General features: G+C 44.2%; 1 protein-coding gene across 13 annotated transcripts in view; it reads left to right on the forward strand.

The window, feature by feature from the left end:
- MAGI1 (membrane associated guanylate kinase, WW and PDZ domain containing 1) overlaps positions 1 to 18,291 on the forward strand; it is a 479,839-nt gene that overhangs the window by 241,536 nt on the left and 220,012 nt on the right. For all 13 annotated transcript variants that reach the window (XM_081901311.1, XM_081901312.1, XM_081901317.1 and 10 more), the window contains exon 2: positions 12,602 to 12,718. In XM_081901311.1, coding sequence (XP_081757437.1) covers positions 12,602 to 12,718 — 117 coding nt within the window. The remainder of the gene's footprint in view (positions 1 to 12,601; positions 12,719 to 18,291) is intronic.

Raw genomic sequence — 18,291 nt, forward strand, 5'->3', positions numbered from 1 at the left:
TAGGTGGGGACAGGGTTTGTTGCTCTGCCTCAGGCTGCAAAATGTATTGGGCTGACTCGGGCTCTAGGACTGGATCATGTCCTTCTGTGAGTGCAAAATGAAAGAGCACAGTGCCAAAATGAGCAGAGAGGCCTATCTGCTGCCTCACGCTGACCGCTTAGTAGACAGAGGCTATCAGGCAGATGGCGATTGAATTTGCCCCCAGTATGATTTCGCAATAAGATCAGGTGCCTTTGGGTGAGAATTGCGCTCACAGATTGCTTTAGGTTGGTCGTTCCAGAAAGAGCTTTCTTCCCTAGTTAATAGTATAAAATGGTTTGGTTGAACAGCAGGTGGGGATTGCTTTATTTTAGGAGGAAAGTCTAATGATTCTGAGGGAGCATTGGGGCTGTGGGGCTGCTCACAAAAGCACTGTTTTAATGGACACGTAAATTGGCAACGGCAACTGCAGGGAACGTGGCTGGGGAACAGAAACAGCAAAAGGGATCCAGTGTGAAGAGAGGTGGACTCAGGCTCTGTTCATTCTAGATTTTAATTATGTAAAAAATGAATTTTATTCTATTACTCTATTACGTAATATGTAAATCCCCTATTACTCAGGGTTGCAAAACATGGTTGGGTTCCAAAGTGCCACTGTTCCTTTCAGGAGCCAGCGTTAAATGTTTATAGACACCGATCTTGCAGAGACTTGGAGTAGTGGATGTTTCATTCTTTGGGGCGAGTTTCTAATGTTTAGGCAAGCAGATGCCAGGGCTCCTTACACCTCTGCAGACACCCTCTCTCCCCGCTTGTGTGTTTAATGCCCTGCAATTTGCTCCTGGTGTGGGTTGAGTAGACACTTCCTTGAAATGAGCAGCAAAGAGGCCAGCAGTGTCACCGCCCAGCCATCTCTCTCATTTAACTCTTAGTGTGGTGTAGTGGTGAAGAGTGGTAGACTCGTAATCTGGTGAACCGGGTTCGCGTCTCCGCTCCTCCACATGCAGCTGCTGGGTGACCTTGGACTAGTCACACTTCTCTAAGTCTCTCAGCCCCACTCACCTCACAGAGTGTTTGCTGTGGGGGAGGAAGGGAAAGGAGAATGTTAGCCGCTTTGAGACTCCTTAAAGGGAGTGAAAGGCGGGATATCAAGACCGAACTACTACTACTCCTCCTCTTCCTCCTCCTCTTCATCTTCTTCACACCTTCTATTTTATACTCCATTGCCCGTTTTGGTTATATAAGATTGCACAAAGAGGGGTTGAAACACACAACACTTGGTTTCTGCGATTGGCAATGGTGGTTGTGGTTGTGTAGCAGATGACACAACAGCAGGCGCTGCACAGTGTTGCAGGCGGGAGAGGATGGTCAGGCAGTGAAGACAGAAGCTTGGATGAGACAAACAACTTTGGGGGAGGACACACACTCCCTGTGCTCAAGAAGTAATATTTATATATATCTAGTTGCATATAGGTCTAGTTACATATGTGCCTCTGTATTCGTTTAAACCAAATATCTATTCAGGCACACAAATAAGGAAATATCCCAAGCTACTCTGTGTACAGCCAACACATTTCCTGAAAGAGTAATCTGGACTCCAAGGGAACGTGCAGTGCCAGCTGCAGATATTTTTGGGGGGTGGGGGAGCAGGCTTGGGCAAGATTCCCTCAGTGGGCCCCCTCCCTGAGTGGGTTCAGCAACTGTTCACTTTTTGCCCAGTCATTGCCCCCTGTATGTCTGCCCAGAGGGAAAGCACAAGGGAAGTGAAAGAAGCTATCTTCTTATCCTTCCACTCTTGGAATAGATTGTATGCCCAGAGATGGCAGGTGAACAGGCCAGTGGTTGATAGTGGTTCCCTTGTGGAGACAGGCTTTGGCAGCTGCCCAGTTGTGCCTTCCACTTGCACTGCTACAAGTTTAGTAGCTCCTTATGCCTGCATGAGCTACTGACAGCTCAAATGTTGTTTCTGTTTGTGACATCCAGAATCTTCAGACTTGGACCACGCAGGATGCTGGTCTGTGCACGATGCACAACCCGCTGGCCCAATGTGCAATGACTGCAGCGATTTTTGTACTTCTTATTACGGTTATTCAAGGGTGAATTCACCCATTTTGCTCTGCATGGTGAGTCTAGTTATATGGCTCCCAGTGACTGGCCTTTGCTTGGCAGGTGCTGCCAAAGCCCCCACAAAGCTAAGGTTCTATCTATGGCAAGTAATTACAACCACATGTGGAAATAAGGAGGCAAAACACAAGGGTTGGGTGCAATTGCAGGGAGGGTCTACGGAGAGCGGCATTCTATGCATGCTTACCAAGGCACATTGAAATGTGCAGAATTTGCTGCTAAGGAAGCATGAATGGGATCAGGCTGATGGACTCATACCAAGGTACCATTCAGCTAACCTTAATAGATGCTGTACCCATTTATGTGCTGAGCTTAAATATTTGATGGCCAGTACTGAATAGGACTGGAACCTTTTGGCAGTTTTTATTCCTTTGGCCGCTTGCCTTATCTGGGAAAGTGCAGCGCTGTTGAGAGCAATTTTGAAATAAAAGCGCAGTTATGACACTGCAATGTAGAAATGTACAATATGGGTTACAGGTAGCTGTGTATTTTCATTCATCCACCAGAGAATGGCACAGACTGGAAGCATCAGTGAGTCATGCTTCTTCATACCATACACTGCCTTGTTTGTAGTCCATAAATGTGCATGGGCCATTCTTGTTTCTACTGTGTGCACATCCAAAGGCACTGAACTATGCATTTTGTCTGAAAGTGGGTTGATCTTGATCATTGTATATGACCTTGGATTGCTTATGGACAGTGAATGTTTCAGGGGTTTTTTATGACAAGAAGCTAGAGGGCTTGGATAAGCCTTCAGTAGGTGGTGCAGAGTAGCTTCCTTGCCATTAATATTGCCTGGCTGTGGATTCTGAAATTTCTCTAATGAACCAGCATGGTTTCCTGTGTGTCAGTCTTGGGGTGCCCATTATAGTGCTGCTTGGTGGCTGTCATTCACCCTGTGGAGCCAAGAGCTCAGAAATGCATCAAGAAATTATTCTACATCACCAAAAAGAAATTGTGGTTGTTATTTTTGGGGGTGGGGTGGGGTAGGGTAGAACCTGCCTCAGTGTCCTGGCAATTCACCTCCACCTCACTTCCGTACCTTTTCAGATATTTTGGAGAATAGACATTTAATGGCGATTCCCACTATTTTAAGAAATGTAGCAAAATTTGCGTTCTTCCCAGTCAAAACCCTCAGTGTCCTGGCAGCAAGTGCAGGAGGAAGTATCCTGTGCTATTTCAGCTTTCCACGTTTACTGGTGGCTTCCGCTCTTTCGTGAAGCAGGTAGCAGAATTTCCATTATCCCCAAAGTTATGTTTTGGTCTAATCACCTTTTTCCGCAGTCCATTGCTTCTCCCTGGTCATCACCCAGTGCTGATTTCCCCCAAGTGCTTCCCCTGTTTGATGTGCATGAGGATCAGTTCTGATTCTTAGCTTGGCCTAGATATTTTCATTTCAATCAGATAAATGCCCTCCTGTATTTGATCCCCTGGGCACCCTTTTCTCACCTTTGCTCGCCTCTACTCTTTGGTGTCAATTCTAGAGAGGTTTTGAAGGCATGCCTCTCCTCTCTTTTCCCACATCAGCTTGTGTTTGATGAGTATTCTTCAAAGAGAGGAAAGGAGGAGGTGAAAAGAGTTGGAACCAAATGCTTGTCTCTTTTTCAGACACCAGTGAAGTGTGTGTGTGTGTGTGGGGGGGGTGTCTCTGGCTCCCAAAGAAGCTGCAGCTGATCTGTTCTCTCCCAGTGAAAGAATCAGGATCAGAGGAATCTTTATTTGCATCAGACACTAGCTGCAGCAATAAAACAAAATACAATGTACTGAAGATAGAGGTAAAAAACTTAACTGTACAAAATACATTCTGGAGGTTTACATCAATAATCAAATTATAGATCTTATTCTAATTGCCCCTGCTAAATGTTTTGCAGTTTTTGCTGTCCCATGATTATCTTGATCTGCTAGAAGATATGACACAGTAGAGACCTTGGTATGGATAGCAGTAGAGGGCTAATAACCTCACTGCTCAAATTTTTATAAAGAGCGCAGACTAGAAGCACATGACCCACTGACTCAACACCACCATCTCCACATGGACATAAGCGTTTTTCCAGCGGATTTTTTGGAAATCGACCCTCAAGTACAGCTGAAGGCAGTATATTTAATCTTGCATAAGTGAAACCGCATATGAATTTTGGAATTGTTGCAAATAGGGTGCCAACGTCTCAAAATGACTATGTGGAAAATAATCATACCATGGACATAATTTCCCAATGTTCTCTCCCAATGAAATATTTATTCACACACTATAAAACAGTTTCTATGTTTTTCACTCCCACCTTTGCAGTGCTTAAGCTAGAGGTCCAATTTGCAGCTTGCCCAGAGTAGCAGCTGGTCTAAGAAAAGCACCCATAACAATAAAGCCCTAAATCTAGCACTGTTTGTTTATTGCATCCTATGAAAACAGAATCTCCCCCACCCCATCCATTTGTCTATAACACACGGCAGTGTTGCAGTTCTGTGCACACTTACTTGAGAGCAAAGCCTGCTGAACTCTTAATTAAGCATGCATAAGACTGTGTTGCAGTGCCCATTACAGAGCAATTCTAAATATGGTTTGGGATTGCAGAACCACTACCCTAACCAAAGCCTTGCAGCTTAAGATCAGCAGATCCATGGTTTGCTCTGCTGCACGCGCACGTGCGCACACACACAACACGCACGCACGACAGTCTGTAGGTAGTCACATTTCCTCTGGCAGCACAAATCAAGGAATTAGAAGTGTGCTGTTAGCATGCCAGACATTCTCCTGGACCTTGGTTTAGGAACTGGGAAAACTGTGTAAGTTCCAGGTCTTACGTGGAATGATGTTATTCAAGCCCTCATTTCCTGGCCTTATTTCTACCTCTTTAAGCACGAGTAGAAAACCAACCACACTCATGAACATGTTTTTTGAGAATGAATGATGTATGAAATTGTTTTGCTTGCCTTGAATCAAAATAGCTTTTCTAGCTTCTGCTAGCTGGAAGGGGTGTACACATGCCCACATTTTATATAAGCGAACTGTCCGCTTCCGTGATATTTTAACTTTGTTCTGTGTTGATGTATCTTGTGTGTGTTGTAACCTGTCCTAAAACAATTCTATGAAGAAGGGGAGAATACGCATCTTTAAAAAATAAATTCAAAATAATGCTGTGTAAGGCGTATCAGAGAAAACCTGGCGCATCTGCTGTGATTCAGATCACACTCCCTGTCCCGACAGAGAGACACAATTCAGAGATGAGAGCAACAGGTTCATTCTGTTATGCAACATTCAAGCCAGCCAGCCAAGCCATAATAATAATAATAATAATAATAATAATAATAATAATAATAATAATTTATTAGTACCCTGACCATCTGGCTTTGTTTCCCCAGCCACTCTGGGCAGCTCCCAACAGAATTAAAAGCGCAATAAAACATCAAACATTAAAAACTTCCCTAAACATTCTCACTAACCAGCATGATCTGAACAGAAATTTCTTCCTGATCTTAGATACGGCGGTCACCTGACAGAGCCTTCCCACCCAAGTCCCCTTCATTTTAAAAAATAAAAAAGAAAGAGAGAAACTGTGCAGACAAGAAGCAGGCCATTCAATACTGTTTTGTTTGTTTTCTTCCCCTTATCTCACTGAGCAGTGTGAAGCTTTGACCTGAAAGCCACAGGGATATTGCAGCCTGTAGACTGGCAGATGTAACATTCCTGACTTACATAAATCACTCTCTTTTGTCACTGCTGGCATAAGGCCAGTGAGTGTTCTAATTATTGAATGGCTTTTATAGCCCCATTACTTATAATCACTTTTGGTCTACAGCTGGGAGGCCAGGATGGAGCAGAGCGAAGTAATATAGCACAAAATGTTACCATTTGTTATCTGCTCCTGGGATTAGGGTTATGCCAGCAACAGGAGTTTAGATGCTTGATGTTGTGTTAATCTTTTTTTTTTAATGCACCAAAAAAACCCAACATTATTGGACGCTTCTGTTCTGAACAGGGTGACTGCATCTGAGCAGTTATCAATATATGTTGAGTATGATGGGGTTTTTTTTTTTGACTGATGGCGGAATATGTGTTTTGATTTTGCTGTATTGGTTGTGTTTGATGGCTACGTTGGCTGCAAACGACCCACCCTGTGATCGTTTTGGCGAAGAGCAGGATATAAATTTCAAAAAACAAATTAAATGGTATGTGCTCACCTGAAGCTTTCCACTTCACAGGGGAAACTGTTCTGGGCAATACCCAACAAATAAAATTCTAAAGGGTGCCATTTGCTCAAGCAGGAACAGCATGTATGATTTTTCCTTTCTGCACCAGAACGTTTGTAGTGGCCTGAAATCGCTACTGTGCGACCTCTTAACTCACGGAGGGCCTCATTTCCTATATGTTCTCTTGCAGGGTTTCCCATTCAGTCCTAATACGGACTCACAGTGGTGATGTTTCTCATTGCCAAGCACCAAGGTGCAATGGCATGTAGAGAGGAGTCCTCCTCAGATTTGGCAGTCATTTCCTCTGGAGTTGTGCAGTTTTCAGTTGGGATGTCTTTATAAGACAAGCACGTCTTGATTAGGTTGTTTTTAAAATTATACATTGGGAGAGTACCTTTTGGGGACATCGGATTTGGAGAAAGCAGTGGGGAAATACTGAAGGATGTAGTCTTCTGGAGTTCTTTTGGACTTTAAAATTCAAACCAATGTTGTGAAATTATATATGGAAGGTTATTGGGAACCAGTACTGAACCTTAAGTACTTGTGTGCATGTGTCAGACAAACATCACTGCAGCACCCTATAGTGTCATCTATAGTGTCACTTTTATCCAGTGAATAAATGTATACTCAAAAGAAAGCCACACTGAGTTCTGTGGGCCTTACTCCCAGGTAAGCTTGAGTGGGGATGGAGTGTTTTATCTAAGCAGCCAGGGCTCCTTGGGATGACAAGATCTTTTTGCACCAGGTCAGTGAGGACCATTTGCTTTTTAAAATTCTCCCATATATACAGAACTTCCTGTGCACCTTTCAGACTGTATCTTTAGGTTTCCCTGTGTCAAATAACTGGGGTGAAATAAGTGTTGTTTATTTTTTATAATACATGGAAGATGAATCTCCCTTGGGAGGTTCTGGACTTTCCTTCCTTGGAGGTTTCTAAGCAGAGGTTGGATGGCCATCTGTCATGGGTGCTTTAGCTGAGATTCCTACATTGCAGGGGGTTGCACTAGAATAGGCTTCCTCAAACTCGGCTCTCCAGCTGTTTTGAGACTACAATTCCCATCATCCCTGACCACTGGTCCTGCTAGCTAGGGATCATGGGAGTTGTAGGGCCGAGGTTGAGGAAGCCTGCACTAGAAAGATGGCCCTTGGGGTCCCTACCATTGCCATGATTCTATGTGTTTTTCTGCTTCAACAATATTTCCTTACGTTCCTATCATTTTATGTAATTGTATTTTGTATGAATTATAAAAATTATAAATGAAATATGTTCTGTTTACAAACAAAACATTTAAATAGCCACCTTTCTACTGGTAGGAATGGGGGCATGGGTGTAGCCAGAATTTTTGTTGGGGGGGCAGAACCTCAAATTTGTATTGATTTGTATTTTTACTTATGGGGGGCAGCAACTGCCCCCTCTTGGCTATGCCTATGGGGGGCCCAGGAAGGAAACAAGGTCGGAAGGGGGCCATGGTTGGAAAAAGTTTGGGAAACACCGATGCAATGTATTCCAGATGGGATTAATCTTGAAGTTTGCTGCCTTCTGATTTAGCAGCATCTTCCACTTTTCTTTCAAGAAACATCCCATCTGGAGTGTTGCCAGTGCATGATGTATTAGCTTCCAGTAGCCTTCTAGATATAATTATAAAGATGCTGGTTTAGACTTACAAAGCCGCAAATTGCTTGACCCCTGCAGGACTACCTCTCTCCATGTGTTCCATTGCACTCTCTCTCCCTCTCTCTCTCCCTCTCCCTCTTCCTCTCCCTCTCCCTCTCCCTCCCCTCCCCTCTCTCTCTCAAAATCTTCTTTCATTAGCTTACATTGTGCAACCAATCTGTGAGTTCCGTTGGGTGAGGTAGGGAGCGTGGCTTGCTCAAGGTAATTAAAGCAGATTAATAGTTGAAGAGGCATTTGAGCTTGAGTTCCCTACATTCATACCATTTTCTAGCTTCATCAAGGCAACTATGTAGCACTCAAGTGTACAGTGTATCAGCAGTTAGGAGAAATAGCTTTTCATAAAATGGTTTGAGCCAAATGGATGATTAGGGTTTTTGCTAGTTATCTTTTGCTTTGCATTCTCAGAGGTGTTCAGTCCACCTGCACCTAAAAGCATCCTCCTCCTCCTCATTATTTGTTAAGTGTTTGACAAGGTTAGCATGCAAATTTATTACTCTCAATGAATAAGAATAAGAATGTTATTATTTATATGCTGCCCAGCTGACTGGGTTGCCGCAAGCATTCTGGGCAACTCCCAATTTCCATAAATGGGGCTGCCTTCAGATGTCTTCTAAAAGTCAAATAGTTGTTTATTTCCGTGACATCTGGTGGGAGGGTGTTCCACAGGGCAGGTGCCACTCCCAAGAAGGCCCTCTGCCTGGTTCCTTGAACCTCATAGTGAGGGAAACACCAGAAGGCCCTGGATTCTGGACCACAATGTCCAGGCTGAATGATTAGTATAGAGACGCTCCTTCAGGTATACAGGGCTGAGACTGACCTAGAATTGTTATTTTACCTTATTATTTTATGTATTTGTCACATATTATTTTATGTATTTGTCACATAGGTTTGTAGACTGCCCATCATCACTTATTATAGTGATCTCAGATTGGTTTCCAGAATGTCCTGAAACAAACAACAGTTACAAAATATACAAGCTGATAAAACAGTGACTGAAACTAATTAAGAAATATAAGTGCCTTGGCTTTCACCCTCGGGCACAATACTTGATACTCTTGGCTCCAGGAAACCCAAAAGCTTTATTCCATAAGTCAGCACAGAGTCTCAGCATAAGCTCAGAATACAAGATGTACTGCTCAAAGATCAATTTGCAAAGTTCTAAGATGCAGAGCTAGGGTGAGTTAAACCACAGAGCCTAGGACTTGCCGATCAGAAGGTCAGCGGTTTGAATCCGCGACGGGGTGAGCTCCCGTTGCTTGATCCCTGCTCCTGCCAACCTAGCAGTTCGAAAGCACTTAAAAGTGCAATTAGATAAATAGGTACCACTCTGGCGGGAAGGTAAACAGTGTTTCTGTGCGCTGCTCTGGTTTGCCAGAAGCAGCTTAGTCATGCTGGCCACATGACCCGGAAGCTGTACGCCGGCTCCCTCGGCCTATAGAGCGAGATGAGCGCCGCAACCCCAGAGTCGGTCACGACTGGACCTAATGGTCAGGGGTCCCTTTACCTTTAAGATGCAGAGCTAGGCATGAGTTTAAGTGCTTCTGCCATGTTGGTGTGGCTGCTGGGGCTGTTTGTGACAGTGCAGACAGTCATAATGGGCCCAATTCTCTTGACTTTCCCTTCTCCTCCAGTTCACCAGGCTCTGCCAATCTTCAGCTACCCTGAGAAACTCATTCTTCGGAGGTGGGATACGACTCAACCAACTCCTCCTCCCTTGCTGGAATGTCTGACTATGGCAGGCTGGAAATAGATAACCTCCTCTATCATTTTTGTATGATTCTGTGCTTTTTATTCTGTGGCTTCTGGGTGGCTTCATTTTTCAGTAGAATGTTGTCCTGCAGCCTTGAATGCCATTTGGCATCGTGGCGGCATATAAATCTTTAAACCAATTAAATCGTAGAATCTGTCCATAACCTTCAGTTGGAGATGATTCAAACTGCTACTGGAAAGTAGTTTATTGCAATGACAGGATTGAAAGGAAGGTTCAGACTGGAAACTGCTGCTCAACGTATATAGGCTTAGGGCTTCAGTGCTTGCAATCTGACCAACCACTGTGCTGAGTTCATTATGGTTCTGGAACGTAGAATCATAGAATAGCAGACCTGGAAGGGACCATGAGGGCCATCTAGTCCAACTCTCCCTGCATTGCAGGGTTATTTTGCCAAATGTAGGACTCAACTCCATGGCCCTGAGATTAAGAGTCTTATGCTCTCATGCTCTACCGACTGAGTTCCTCTCATTTGCTTTTGAGGAAGGGCTTGTCAGCTAGGGAATTTACAGTGGCAGTGCAGCGTTAGTGGCAAGTTGTTCTGTTATGAGAAGACCCAGGTGTCTTCTGCCCATAGCCAGAGAGGAGCCACTCTTCTGTAATGTTATCCTGGGCTTCTGGGAGCAGTATGTGAATGGTGGAATCATGTGAGTCTTTCCTAAACACTAGAAAGGCCCAAGCAGGCCCACATATTTACGTCTTTTACTGAAAACCCACAGTGGGAAAGGATGTCATCAACAGATAGCTCAGTTGATAGCTCAGACTCAACAGATAGCTCAGACTCTTAACCTCAGGGTCATGGGTTTGAGCCCCACGTTGGACAAAAAGATTCCTGCATTTCAGGGGGTTGGACTAGATCAAGGTTTCCCAAACTTTGGGTTCTTGGACTACAGTTCCCATCATCCCTGACCATTGGTCCTGCTACCTAGGGATGATGGGAATTGTAGTCCCCCCCCCAAAAAAACAGCTAGAGACCCAACTCTGGGAAACCCTGGACTAGAAAATCCTTGTGGTCCCTTCCAACTCTACAATTCTATGAAAGGTAGCTCCCATGTGAATGTGACGGGGGGGAGGAGGGCACCCCATTCCATTTAAGGCAAAGCAAATGTACTTATTTTCACTGGAAAACTCGTGGAGCACGTACAGTGAAACTGGAATGGGGGTGGCGGTGGGATTTGCAAAGGTATCTTAAATCCTGTGGGAGTTTGCATTAGTGGAACAATTTCATTTCATTTTAATTATTTCGCGTGCCTGGAGAATGAATTTGCTGGGCCCTTGTGGGACTCTTGGAAGTGTAAAAATAGATGAGTATGTGACAAAGAGAAGTGTTGCTTAATTGTTCCCCCTCCCCCCTTTTTTTGGGGGGGGAATTGACTGATCCCATGCCCTGCTAGGAGCTCATTAGTGGGAATTCAACAGGACTAATAAAAATGTCTCTTTCGCAAATCCCAGAACAGTGATTAGTCCTGGAAGTCTCTAATGGAGTTCTGTTCCTATAGAAAAACTTAGAAGATCCTTGATTTTTTTTTTAATTAAGTGTTTCAAATTCATATTTTTAACTACAGCACATTAAGTCCCTGCTGGTCTATGACCAAAATAACTAATGAGTACATTTATTGATGTATATGATTATGAACATAGAAGAAGAAGCTATATGTGATTTATATCCTGCATAAATTGTGTGTGCTGATACTGCACAATTTCGCCTTTGAATATTTCACCTACTTGTACAAACATCTCATGACACTGTAATATATTTGACTTAAAAGAAACCTATACATCCTTCTTGGTCAACAGAAAAACCGAGATGCAATTGCAGCTTAGATATTGGGGACTATTAAATCAAGAAACCCATTGCCTGGTTAAGATACCGTTAATATGTGCAGGTTGTTATTAGTTTAGCAGACTGGTGTTGGAAACGACTTGTTATGTTACTGTTTAAACCCACCGGGTAGATTTGGTCATAATGGGTGGTATTCAGCTAAGTTTAGACCCACTGAAATTAATGAACATGACTAAACTAGGGTCATTGATTTCAGTAGGTCTCCCTGAGTAGAACTTAGCAGTTTAGTGTACACGTTTGTGTACACCTAAGTGTACACCTTTGCCTTTCCTCTTTCATTTGTGTCCTGGTTTTGGTGCTTTGTTCTTCGTTCGTTTACACCAGAGTTTTGTCTCAAATGAGGAGCTCTGGCTTAATATCTGCTTATCATCTACAGTGTTTCCCAACCTTGCATCTCAGGCAGTTTTTGGACTACAGTTCATATCATCCCTGACCACTGGTCTTGCTAGCCTGGGATGATGGGAGTTGTAGTCCAAAAACAGCTGGAGACCCAAGTTTGGGAAACACACATCTAGGATTTGAAACTCAGAGGCCTGTCTAAGTTACAGCAGTGGATGTTTAGACTTTACCCAGACGTAATTGCTGTGGAGGTTGCAAATGTTAGTTTATTTGAGTATTTCCCAACTAGAGACCAGGCAGCTCTGCTATGTTAATCTGTGTGTCCAGCCTTCCTTTTTACCCAGGCCTTGGGCTTTGTAGAAGAAGAAATGCTCTCCCTTTTAAAATATTTTTCCCCATCATCATTTTGTCTATGTCATTTTTCTCCCAGTGCAGAAAAAATATGTGCTATTGCCAGGAGAGAGGGTGATAATCCCTTTAGTACCAGCAGGAAGGAAGAAGGGTTGTAATGCCAGGGAGATTTCATGTTTGCAGCAAGTTATTTTTGGTAATTAGCCATTTACAGAAAACGCACATGAAAACAGCATACCATAATTCAGAGGAACTGCAGATTGCAAGTCTAATGTTAGCTAGAGCTGGCAATGTTAATCCCTTCTCTGCTCAATTTGTGATTGCTTTCTTTTTCTTGCAGGAAGTCGTCTGAACAAAGATCTGAGACATTATCTCAACCAGAGGTTTCAGAAAGGATCTCCAGATCACGAGCTGCAACAGACTATTAGAGATAACCTTTATCGCCACGCTGTGCCTTGTAAGTAGCTAACCATTTATCTAGTAAATTTAGTATAATAAAACCAAAATTAAATAAACAACCTTTGGTGCTAACTTTTTGATGACAGCCAGTGGGGCTGCTGTGTGGAGACCTGGGGTTTTTTTGTTTAATTTTCTTACTAGGAGGAGATGCTTGCTTCCGCTGGTGGTTGAGAAAATGCTGGATTTGCTTTGTCACCAGTTGCACAGAGTGCTTGGATGGAGAAGGTTAAGAAATTAGGGAGCAACAGCCTAGTGGTTAAAGCACATGGTTGGCCTATAGGAGGTCCCAAATTAAATCCCTGACATCACCTGTTTAAAAGATCAAGTACCAGGTGATGAGAAGGACCTTTGCGTTAAACCATGGAGGGCTACTGATGACAGTGGGCTAGATGGAACAATTACCTGGCCCAATATTTGGCAGCTTCAAATGTCCCATGGTGAATGTGGATCAATGAAGAGAGCTTCATAAGTTCCTGTTAACAATATGAAAAATGTTGGTTTTGACCTAAAAGTTGTCTTTGACTCAAAAGCTGCCTTTCACCCCAAACCAACAATTTGATTACTTTCTTCCCCAATATACCGTATTTTTTGCCCTATAGGACGCACTTCCCCTCCCTCCAAAAATGAAGGGGAAATGTGTCTGCGTCCTATGGGGCGAATGCAGGCTTTCGCTGAAGCCTGGAGAGCGAGAGGCGTTGGTGCGCACCAACCCCTCTTGCTCTCCAGGCTTCAGGAGAGCCCCAGCCCCACAAACTTGGGGGACAGCGGGGAGGCGGAATGCCGCCATCCCGCTGTCTCCCGATGTGGTTTGGAGGCTGACGGCAGGAAGACGCGTGCTTCTCCCCGCCGCCAGCCCCGCAAGCTCCGGGGACAGCGGGGAGGCACAGCGCGCCATCCCACTGTCCCCGGACCTGGTCTGAAGGCTGGCAGCGGGGAGAAGAGCGCTTCTCCCCGCTGCCGCCCCACAAGCGCTTGGGGGAGAAATAAATTTCTTTTCTTTATTTCCCCCCCAAAAAACCAGGTGTGTCCTATGGGCCGGTGCGTCCTATGGGGCGAAAAATACAGTATTTGGATATCTGTGGAGGGCCCTTCACTTTGAACAGGAAAAAAAATGTATAAAGGCAGCATCACTGCCCTGCAAATTGGAAGCTTCTCAATACTTAATCCTGACTCTTTTGCAAAGTGTTGTATCACCTTTCTCTTGACAGGCCAGCTTTTATGGAGTTGGTGTTAAACTTTAGTCCATCTTCCTGACGTTTCCTTACCTGCTAATGTTCATGTTTTATGTGATCTTTCAAACAGCTTAAAAGCCGCTTCTGGAAATGTTGCAGAATCTAGCATAGGTTTAGTGCTCATCTCTGTTTTAAGTGTTTCCCAAAGAAGACAAATCCGTTTGCAACCTCGTCAACTCAGAAAAATGCAGGAGTTTTGTGTTGTAACTTTCCCACGGTTTTCATGATCCGCCGTTCATGTAACACAGTTGGGGTGGTATCCTGGCATACAGTTCTTTCCTACCCTTTAAAATTCAGCATGACATGGTAGTACAGTGGTACCTTGGGTTACGAACTTAATTTGTTCCAGAGGTCCATTCTTAACCCGAAACCGTTCTTACCCTGAGGTGCGTTTTCCCTAATGGGGCCTGCCGCTGCGTTGCCGGCGCACGATTTCAGTTCTCATCCTGAGGCAAAGTTTGTAACCCGAGGTACCACTTCCGGGTTAGTGGAGTTTGTAACCCGAAGCATTTGTAACCCAAGGTGTTTGTAACTCAATGTACCACTGTATATTGATTCAAAAGGCACCATTCCGTAATGCAACAGGTACTGCAATGTAGAAAGAATGTTATAAGGGGGGGGGGACCCCACACCTGAATGCAGCCATATTACTTGCACATGCAGAATGACCTATGTTCCCACAATGCAACTTGCTCACCCTTTCCTCCCCTCACATGCCTCTGTACCCACCAAATCTGCTCCAGAGGGAGCCCCCAGAGTACCATATTTTTCCATGTATAACATGCCCCCTATTTGGGGGGACTCCAAATTTAAAAAATGGGGGGGGGGATTGCTCAGACTTGTTCAGCTTCTTTGGGCGGGGGGGGGGGAGATTGCCCAGGGTTGTTGAGCTTTTTGGGGGAGGGATTGCCGAAAATCGCACACCCACACACCTCGTCAAAGCAACCAATCATTGGTCCGCTCGCCGCCGGCAGCCACCATTCGCCCGCCCAATTGCCGCAGCGACAGCCAATCGACACCAACCCTTGACGCAGCCACCAATCTCCCACCCAATCGCTACTGACAATCTCCTGCTTGCCGCACCAACCAATCCCCAGTCCACCCTATGCACTAAAACAGCCCCCAGTTTTTCACATTATTTTATAATTCAAAAACCTCGGCTTATACACGGGAAAGTACGGTATATTTTGCGGAGCGCATCAAAGAGGGGAGACAGAAAAAGGAGCAGAATTCCAGTGCATGAACAGAAGCGCTCCACTCCTGCAATTACTTTCGTAGCCTACAACCCAATTACTTTTAAAAAACTTGTTACATGCTTCAGGCTTTTATGTGAATTGGGTATTTTTATCGTATTCTAAATGTGTTACTTTCCTTACACCTTTTTAAAGGCAACGTGGGCTACATATTTTTTAAAAAAGCAAGACGCTGAATTGTTTTCATGTGGTCAGCTGTACTTGGTGTCAGATTTTGAGGGTCTGAAGAACTTTCGCTATAGGGAGCCCTGTGCCCTTTGAACCCCCCGGATCTGCAGCTTGTTGCCGCCGACTTTCTTGCTGCATCATCTTCCTCTTCTTTACGGTTCCAGTTTCAGAAACGACGAATAAAGCAAAACGAGCCTAAGTTCTGTTGGAGCATTTTTCTGCGTTGCCAAGGTTACGTTTTGAAATGCTCTCGACTTGAATCTTTTCTCTGATTTATTGGACTTGACTGTGAGCTAAACTACTTTGCTTGCTTTTTAATCTCACCCAAGGCCTTGATTATAGAATCGGGTGTGTATTGGGGGGGGGAGGGGGTGTTTAGCAGGGAGATGCTTTTTTTAAAAAAAATATACATTTTGCAATTCTATTTTTAATGAAAGGAAAGGGAGTGGTGACACTGCGAATGGGAGACATTTCTCTTCTTGCATTAAAATGAACATCTATATTCATGCCTCGCAATTATATAACCGACAGACAAACCTAGAAGGGGGAGTTGGTTGTTATGCAATACTTACCTTTGTAGAGCAGTTAGCTGAATAGCATTCTCTCTCCTCCGCCTCCCCCTCCACCCTGGCGGTTTTTTCTGCAAAGGAGCTTTCCTATGGGCTTTGGATGTGATAAAAATGTGCAGGCTTGAAACTGAATGAAGCTACTGTATGTATGGCTGTTTGGTGCTTGGAAGTGGTGAAGTGGGGGAGGGCAAGGGGAGGGAGGAGATTTTTCCAGGGCTGAAGATTAATCTGGCTGCTGCATACTAATATTTTTTTATTCCTCGATGCACGTGATGAGAAAATCCAGTGCTCTGGGCCAATCTCTGTTGCTAATGGATTATGAAGTCTTGTATTTTGAAAATGGAATTCCCTGCTGATTATGTGGTAAACATGTTAAAGGCTCACAAGGTCACTCAAACTGAGCATGCCTTGACTGCCTGCTGATCCTTATTGCTGCAACCAGAGGACTCTGCTGAACGGCCGACTAATGGCCCAAAATGCGTAAAATGGGTCCTTTCCTCTACGTCCAACCCCCCCCCCCAGTCATTTGAAATCCTCAAAATTCGGCTCTAAGTAGTGCAGTTACATTGCTAAACCAAACTAAGTCACAAATCAATAAAATCGCATGTGTAGCAGGGAAGAAGGGCTGGCTGACCACCACAGAAATGCTCGTGGAACAATAGCCGTTTTCAAAATGTGCAGCTCACGGCATTGATCAACAACCCCCGCTGCCTCTTTCTGAATTAGGAAGGAGCCGCCATACTTAAGAAAAACAGCCACGGCCAAAACTGAGCAGCCACAGGCAGCTTTACAGTTCTTGCAGTGATCAATTGGCTTTCTTTAGCTGTGGTAGAGGAGCAGTCTAATAGCCGGCCTAGCTTGATATATTCCAGCCTTTAAAAACTGCTCCCAGAACTTACAAAGAAAAATGCAGCAAAATCAACTAGTTCTTTTTTTTAAATGCAGCTGAGTTGCATCTCTACATCTAGGGAAATGACTTAAAAGCATATGTTACTGTGTTTAAATCAAGTGTGAAAAATGGCAAAGGAAAGACAAACGGGCACTTTCTGAAACAAGGCGATACCACACCAGTCTATCTGCAGTTAAGCCGCAAATGAGGTGTCATTTTGTTGCTAAGGTGTAGAAGAGCTTATACAGTGGTACCTTGGGTTAAGAACTTAATTCGTTCTGGAGGTCTGTTCTTAACCTGAAACTGTTCTTAACCTGAGACACCACTTCAGCTAATGGGGCCTACCGCTGCTGCCGCACAGCCACCACACAATTTCTGTTCTTATCCTGAAGCAAAGTTCTTAACCCGAGGTACTATTTCTGGGTTAGCGGAGTCTGTAACCTGAAGCGTCTGTAACCTGAAGCGTCTGTAACCCGAGGTACCACTGTAGATTCACCTGTGTTGCCATTTTGCAATCTGACTGAGGGCACGAAACAGAAGGCCCTTTTAGTACAGATTCTCTCACGCAGGTGCTGCTAGATTTTCATTATATTGGTTTTATTAGATTTGTGTACACGATTTTTGACTACAATGAGTGAGAAATTATCCAAAGGAGTGAAAATGGTGAGAGGTGGTACTTAGGGTGATCTAAATGTAGGGGAAATAGAAAAGGTTAAAAACAGAGGGATTCTAGTGGAAAGTCGAAAACAGAAGTAAAGAGAACTGCAGTGGAGTGGAAGAGTGAACTTAGTGTGCAATGGATAGATAAATATAGATACAGTGGTACCTCGGGTTACAGACGCTTCAGGTTACAGACTCCGCTAACCCAGAAATAATACCTCGGGTTAAGAACTTTGCTTCAGGATGAGAACAGAAATCGTGTGGCAGCAGTGCAGTGGCAACAGGAGGCCCCCTTAGCTAAAGTGATACCTCAGGTTAAGAACAGTTTCTGATTAAGGATGGACCTCCAGAACGAATCAAGTTCTTAACCTGAGGTACCACTGTAAAAGCCTTACTGGAGAAGTGTCTGTAGGATCAGACTGCAACTAGGCCAGTGGTGAGCCTATTTTTTATTTGAGACTATTCAGATTTCCAGTATGCATATTCTATGCAGATAGATTCATCTGCTTTCCAAGTGGTGTCGTGCGGAGTGAAATCCAACATGGTGGTTCCCATAGGAAGGCTGTATGCTCAGATGAACTCTGGGTACCATTATAACCTATGTCGTTGGTAGTGTCTTAAAAAGCAGAGACATCACCTTGCCAACAAAGGTCCGTATAGTTAAAGCTATGGTTTTCCCAGTAATGATGTATGGAAGTGAGAGCTGGACCATAAAGAAGACTGATCGCCAAAGAATTGATGCTTTTGAATTATGGTGCTGGAGGAGACTCTTGAGAGTCCCATGGACTGCAAGAAGTTCA

The sequence above is a fragment of the Podarcis melisellensis genome (genome assembly GCF_964234715.1).
Source record: "Podarcis melisellensis genome assembly, chromosome: 2".
NCBI classification, from domain to species: Eukaryota; Metazoa; Chordata; class Lepidosauria; order Squamata; family Lacertidae; genus Podarcis; species Podarcis melisellensis.